The sequence below is a fragment of the Nelumbo lutea genome, chromosome 1, assembly GCF_056320005.1.
Source record: "Nelumbo lutea isolate HS-2025 chromosome 1, American lotus-T2T, whole genome shotgun sequence".
Classification (NCBI taxonomy): Eukaryota; Viridiplantae; Streptophyta; class Magnoliopsida; order Proteales; family Nelumbonaceae; genus Nelumbo; species Nelumbo lutea.
The window spans coordinates 154377238-154384419 of record NC_142684.1 but is presented as its reverse complement, the minus strand read 5'-3'; the positions used below and the strand labels follow the sequence as shown (position 1 = coordinate 154384419).

At 36.8% G+C, this 7182-nt stretch overlaps 1 protein-coding gene across 6 annotated transcripts in view; it reads left to right on the top strand.

Annotated features, from left to right (window-relative positions):
* The first annotated feature begins 30 nt into the window (after positions 1–30).
* LOC148878526 (SAWADEE protein) overlaps positions 31–7182 on the top strand; it is a 32280-nt gene continuing 25128 nt past the window's right edge. For 3 of the 6 annotated variants that reach the window (XM_088955940.1, XM_088955951.1, XM_088955949.1), the window contains exons 1-4: positions 139–618; positions 2293–2571; positions 2758–2806; positions 2880–3198. In XM_088955940.1, the coding sequence (XP_088812066.1) occupies positions 265–618; positions 2293–2571; positions 2758–2806; positions 2880–3198 (1001 nt within the window). In that variant the 5' untranslated portion in view covers positions 139–264. Of the gene's footprint in view, positions 619–2292; positions 2572–2757; positions 2807–2879; positions 3199–7182 lie in introns of all 6 variants that reach the window. The other 3 variants (XM_088955944.1, XM_088955954.1, XM_088955942.1) reach the window with 2 other exon arrangements.

Below are 7182 nucleotides of genomic sequence, written 5' to 3'. Positions count from 1 at the left end.
CCTACTCCGCCGGTTTCGAGTGTTAGCGTCAGCAATGGGAGATCACGTCTGCGGCCCACTGCACATATCCCAATTCCCAACCGTCAATCAATGTCGCTTTAAACGCCAAAAATCTATTATCAATATACTTTGTGGCGGCAAAAAAGCATTCAACAATCTACGGTGGCTCTATGCAACAACTACTGCAATTGCATATTGCATACTTTTTAAAAGGCAGAAAAAGTGAAAACTACTTCTTGATTGGAGTTTCTTTCGGTCCAAGTAATGGCACCGAAGAAGTCGAAGCCAAAATCCGGCAACACTCAGGCTGACGTTCCGTTTCTGTGGTTGGATTTCAAGGCGTCGGATGACGCCTGGTACGGTGTTCGACTCGTACTCTATAACAACACCCTCGTCGTCAAGTATCTCGATTTTCCCGAGGAGTTTGACGACTGGTTCAACGCGTGGGACTTCAAAAGTCTCGAAGAAGTTGAAAGCTTCAAGGGTAGGTTTCGACCAACTTCGCTTCAGTTGCAGGATCATGAATGCACTAAAGTGATCGAAGAGATGTGTGTTTGCGCTTCACATCCTTATGGTGACAATGAGATGCGCTTCTACGATGCCGTTATCGAGGAAAAGGTGTGAAGACTACTCTCTCTCCCAGCTCCCAAGGAAACACGGAATTGATGTTTCTCTTATATGGATTGGATAGCTTGGGCTTCACTTTTGATTGCATTTTCTTATTGAATTCCTCCTGCTAGAATGAATTTTTACCTTTTCTTTGCTTACGTTTTAGAGTTTTTTTTTGTAGTTTTTATAACATTCATGTCTTCATGATCATGAGGGCTCTGGTTCTACTTATTTGGTCTGAGTGTAAATGCATTTGTGCTTGTTTTATTATTATTTCTTTAGACATATTGCATCTCTTTTCATGTTTTATAAGGCGGCATGCATTATCATCAATAGTCCTAATGCTCCTCATAGTCCGTACTATGTCTTGGCGACTCCAATTCTGGGAGAAACGATTCATTAATCTTACCTCTACTCGCCAGGAAAGTATGAAACATAATCCATATTCCATATGTTATTTCATTGTCAATGGTGGTGTGATGATCAAAATGACAAACATTAAATTGTCTCTCCGTTTTTTTTCTTTTTACTACAGAGGGAGAACGTCTATGAATCCAGACATGTCTTCGGACATTTCTTTTAGTTACAGAGAAATAAGGCAAATGCTAATGGCCACGAAAAAACAGAGATTACAAATTAAGTACTTCGCTTAAACCCGGCCGTTCATCTAAGCCATCCTTGAACTCATTAGGGGCATAATAAGTCCAAAAGCTCTCCTGTATGTAGTAAGATCACTACCAATGGGCAATGGCTGACCCTACATATGAACTTCATTAACCAAGACTTGTATCCAACTATTTATTTATTTATTTAGTTATATATCTATTTATTTATCATTTCATAACTTTTTAGGGAATGAGACATTCTATGTAATAGGGAGTTAACTTTTTGTTAGAAGTAGTTAGAGAATAGGAGTTTAGACGCTAGTTGGAGACTTTACATTTACTCTTTTTCTGTCTTTTTCTTTTGTTTGTTGTTTGGTAGGGGGTGAATGGTTGGTTTACATGTCGTCCTACATAAAGTAAAGTATGTATTACGAGCTCTCTCTCTCTCCCCCCAAAGAATTGAAAGTTTTGTGTGGAAAAATAGTTTTTTTTTTCATTTATTTTTTCCATTGTAAATAGGTATGTGTAACAGTTTTATGTGCGCATGTGATGCTAACTGTGAGATATTCCATGTTTCTCAATCCATGCTTATTTTGCTAATGCAGTCCAACTCGATACATTTAAGTTTTTGACTCTCCCATCAATACCCCTTTAACTTTGATTTTAAATCTTGGAAATCAAACTTAGTGGAAATGCCTAAAGCTGCACTTGAGTACTTATAAGTTTACTTCTTAGACCAGATGCTTCTCCTTGGCTCATAAAATGAAAAGTGTGATTTCTATTATTCAAAAGAACTGTAGCGGATTATGAACAAAACAAACCATATTGCAAGCCATGTAAGTTACAATGCTGAGCCTATATTACCTGAGTACAGGTGCAATAATTTTCTATATGAAAGTCATGCTTTGGTCCTTTTCTACTTGAAAGTCAGATCCAGTGATGCAATAATTTATTACCTAAAACTGAATTTCCCAGTACAGATTCTTTTACATTTCATATGCTTACATGTTATACTTGCTCAAGCTATTGTCATTTTTGTTTCTTTACTTGAAGCTGTTCTAAGAGTCTGTTGTCACAGATATCCAAAGCACATAATTACTCCAAAGGGGAAGAGGAGTGCTTGTGCACATTTGTGGTTCTTTGGCTACACGGTCCAAATTCTGGGCAAAAGAAATCGATTGGTATTGAAGATATCTGTCTAATTCCAAATGGAGATACGTTGCATCCAACACTGGACTCTTTTGTGAAGATTTCAAAAGAGAAACTTGAAGAGGGTGCACATAGTGAAGTTCATTTCTCAACTATTAAAAGCAAGTCAAGCAGATCTGGTGGTAGACCACCATATAATTATTCTCAGGTAAGTTGATCACAATATGTAGAAAGAAAGATATAGGCATATAGCTACTTCACTATTGTCATTTGTGAGAAAAATGCAGAATAAAATCACATATTCTGCAGTCCAGGTGGTTCTGGAATAAGGCTGTTTTGTGTTGAGTATCCTATGGTTGTAGTAATGATATTTGATGCTTGTATGCTTATGCAGGAGGCTGGGAATTCCAAGTTATCTGGTTGTGAAACACAGACATTTAAAGGTTTCTTTCTTCTCTAAATACCATTATTGAAATTCTAGTACATGTGGTAATTTCTAACTTTTTGTTAAGGCAGGGAGGATCAGCAATTACCAGGAAAGGATCATGGAAGATATGGACTTGGGTGGAAAAAGTTCCCTTACAAGTGATATTGCAAAAACCAATGGTTATTATTCCATATTGATTGAAAATTTGGAAAAGGATTTACTATCATCAACTGTTGTGGATTTCATATATAGACAAACTTCTATCTTGGCCCAAGCATTCATTTTCCCAAGCTTGTCATCAGAGTTGTACACAAGGGGGATCATTATTGTGGATAACCAAGAGAAGCTTGGAAAGATATATGATTTTCTTTGTGATCCTGCTCAAATGGTCATGTCTTCAAGAGGAAGGTGTCTATTCTATCTTTAGCATTTTTTCTATTGAATTACAAATTCAGATCATTGAGTAAGAGAAACTCCTCTTTCGTTATCCTTTTCATCATTTCTTTTTGTCTACCATTTCTAGATTTCTACTCCATTCCTTGTTTGGTACTTTCATAATTCATTTCATACTTATTGTTGATTTGGGCTCATCATGTGTGACAATCATCGAATTTCTTGTCAAGAAGAGATTTTAGCAGTTTTTCAACCTACTATTGCTCACCCTTTTTTCTTTTGTAATGTAAATTCCATTCACCTTGCTTTTGTTGCTTTAAGAAAGGCATTCCATTATAGAGTGAAACCTACTCAATCTGGGTACCTTCTTTGAGTATTAAAATTGGCTTTTTAAAATGATTAGTTTGTTCAGTATCTCTTTCATGTCAAACAAAAAATTAGAAAGATTATTTGTTTATTGTTGGTTTTGATCATCATAGGAGTTTAATGGTAAAGTCTTAGAGTTGTTTGAATTTTGTTTTCATAATGTTTTAGTTATGATTTGAATGTAAGTAGTTATAATCCAAGTCTTACATTTTTCTTTATTTTGTTTATCAGTGAATGACCACTCAATAAAGAGAAACTTAAATGCTTGTATTTTATTTATTTGAGCCCCAAAATATAAGAGATAAATCTTGAAACATTCAGGCTCTTTTTTTTTTTCTATTTGATTTAGGACTTGAAATATTAGATTTGATTTCTAATTGAGTAATCAATTATGTCTAAGACCCATACCAATGTGACAACCTGAAAACATTTATGCTGGAATTTTATTTGAGTTAGGAAACTAAATGTATGATTTATTTTTTGTTTAAAGGATGTGATCTAACTAGCATGAATAACATGATTTGAGAACCAGAGTGGGACTAGAGGTGTAAATTGGGCTGTGCCGGGCCGTGGACTGGACTAAGCCATGAGAGGTATTTTTTTTTTTTAAATTGAAAAGATAATAAAAATTTAAAGTAAATTAACAAAATAGACAAAATTTAAAAAAAGTTTTAAACTTTTATTTTATATGAACTTTGATGTATACAATTGTTTACATATGCAATAATAAAATGAAATGCATAATAAAATTGGAAATAAAATTATATATATATGGGTCATGCTACAGGCCGCGTGCGGCACAACACAACTCATCGTGCCGGGCCATGGGCTGCACGGCCCGATTTACACCTCTAAGTGGGACCCACCCTACTCTACACACACACACATGCACACACACACACACATATATATATATGTATTAGTGTTTTTGAATTAAAGTTTATTTACCCCATTTCTTAGTGAGTAGCAAGCTGCGTGTTTGAAAGAGAGAAGCACTCTCATCTGAGGGCTTTTTTTTAATATATATATATATATATATATTATATTGTATTATATTATATTATATGTTAGACAGGTAGATTTATATTCTCTACTTTTTTATATTTTAGTTACGAGCCTAATTTAGGTTGAACTGATGTTCACATTACTTCACTACTTCCCTAAATTCAAATGCCTCCTGTAGCGTCCTACCATGTCCCATCTCCTAATATCTAACTCTATTTGTCTACACATAAAAAGAAAGGTCAGTACCCAATGTTGGTCCCAGCTATCTGGGGTTTTGGGAGGGGTGGACTGGATCTGGTCCTAGCGTTTGGCATTTTATCACACAAACTAGCTGCTATCAGACTTGAACCCACATTCTCACACTTGACATGCTAAAATTTTACCATTACACCAAGTAATGGTCCCTTCTATTTGTGTGCACATATAGACCAATATTTGATTGGAAAATCGTTGTTTAGTAAATGAAGAATTCATTTGAAGACTCTGTACTTTCTTCTTTGTTGTGTTGCTTAGCATGATAAGTGGTAACTCAAAGTGATGTGTTGTCATCAAACATTTACTGTAAATGGGTGCAATGCTGTATTCTGTTTCAACTCTGATGTACACAGTAGATCAGTTAACTGATGTAAGATGGGGAAGGAGAGACTCTTATGGATTTGCACAATGAAGGGCTAGAAGTTTAGATCTGTAACATGCAAGGACTAAACAATTTTCTTGAAGCAATGGAGCTAAGACTCAGCTCCCACTCCCAATGAAGCAGAGACCACACTTTACATTCCACACACTTTTAGAGTTAAAGAATACAAATACATTCTGTTTGGAGAACCCCTTTAAGACTGAGACCCAGGATCCCAGCTTGCCTGAAAAAAAACCTAATAAGCTCATAAACCTGCCTACACTTGTTAGTAAACACTATTTTTTTTTTCAGCTCAATTGACCATATTACAACTGCACTAGTATTCTTCCATATATTCTTGCCTCTAGGACTTATTCCAGAAACTGAACAAGCTAACAACAACTCCCGGACAGTCACCCACAAAAACGCCAACTGACTTGAGGAAGCGGGACCAGATGGAGGCTGCTATAGGACAGTGGATAAAAACTTCCTTCAACATTTAGGAATTTTAAATAGGAAAATGATAAAAAATGAAGTAATAAGAAACAAAGTAACTAGTGGAGAAAAGTATATAATTGAATGAAGATGCACTTTTGCTGCTTTTGGAGGATACAAGGGTGTTTACGTAATATATCTAAGGGTATAGTGTAATTTGGGATTAGAAGGAGCTCACATGCAATTTTAAATTGTTATCAGAGGTTTATAAGTAGACGTTTAGGACTGCTATCAGTCTTGAACCCTAATGGATTTCAGGTTCGAAAATAGAAGAAAAGGTATAGAAGAGAGGAGGAAGAGAGAAAAGAGAGCAGTAGAACACAAGAGTTGAAAGGAGGAACATAAATGTTCTGTCACTGCCACTTTATTTAGTATTTATAGGTTATGCTCATTACATGGAAAGGACAGATCTGCCCTTAGTATTTACATAACAAATAGAATAAAATAAGATTGAAATAAATAACAACTGACATAACTAACTGACCACCAACTAACCCTAGGAAGACTAGAACACCTTCTACCCTACGAACACAGTGGGACTGTAGCCGTGGGGTCCACATCAGTGTTCTCTACACTCCCCCTCAAGTTGGGAATAAATGTTTATCATTCCCAACTTGAATAGATCCGCTTCTAGCTTCTTCGTTCGTACAACTTTGGTGAGGATATCTGCTACCTGCATGTTGGAGGTGATGTACGGGAGACGCATTCTTGTGATGAGACCCTCTCTCGTACAAAATGCCGATCAACTTCAATATGTTTGGTTCTGCCATGTTGCACCGGATTGTGTGCTATATTAATGGCCGCTTGATTATCACAATACAACATCAGGGGCTTCTCATACTTAATACCCAACTCCTCAAGTAGTGATCTCAGCCATAGAATTTCAGCCACTCCGTTAGCCATTGACCTATATTCAGCTTCAACACTAGATCGGGAGACAACACTCTGTTCTTACTCCTCCAAGAGACAAGGTTACCCCCCACAAGGGCACAATATCCAGAGGTAGACCTTTTGTCATCAACACTCCCAGCCCAATCGGCATCCGTATAGACCTCCACCTTCATGTGGTCATTGTTCTTGAATAATATACCTCTACCCGGGCATCTCTTCAAGTATGCTAATATTCTTTCTGCTGCAAGAAGGTGTGTGGTTCTAGGAGAATGCATGTACTGGTTGACAATACTAACTGCATAACTGATATCTGGCCGAGTGAGGCAGAGATATAGGAGTTTTCCCACTATTCGCTGGAACATAACTTTGTCTTTAAGAGGCTCCCCACTCTCTACACTAATCTTGTGGTTCTGTTCAATGGGTGTATCCGCAGGCTTGACACCTAACTTTCCAGTTTCCGCCAACAGATCTAGAACATATTTCTTCTGAGAGACAAAGATCCCCTGTTTAGATCTAACAACCTCAATACCCAAAAAATATCGAAGAGCACCAAGATCTTTCACCTCAAACTCTTGATGAAGGAGCTGTTTGAGGGACTCAATTTCATGACTGTCATTCCCTGTCAC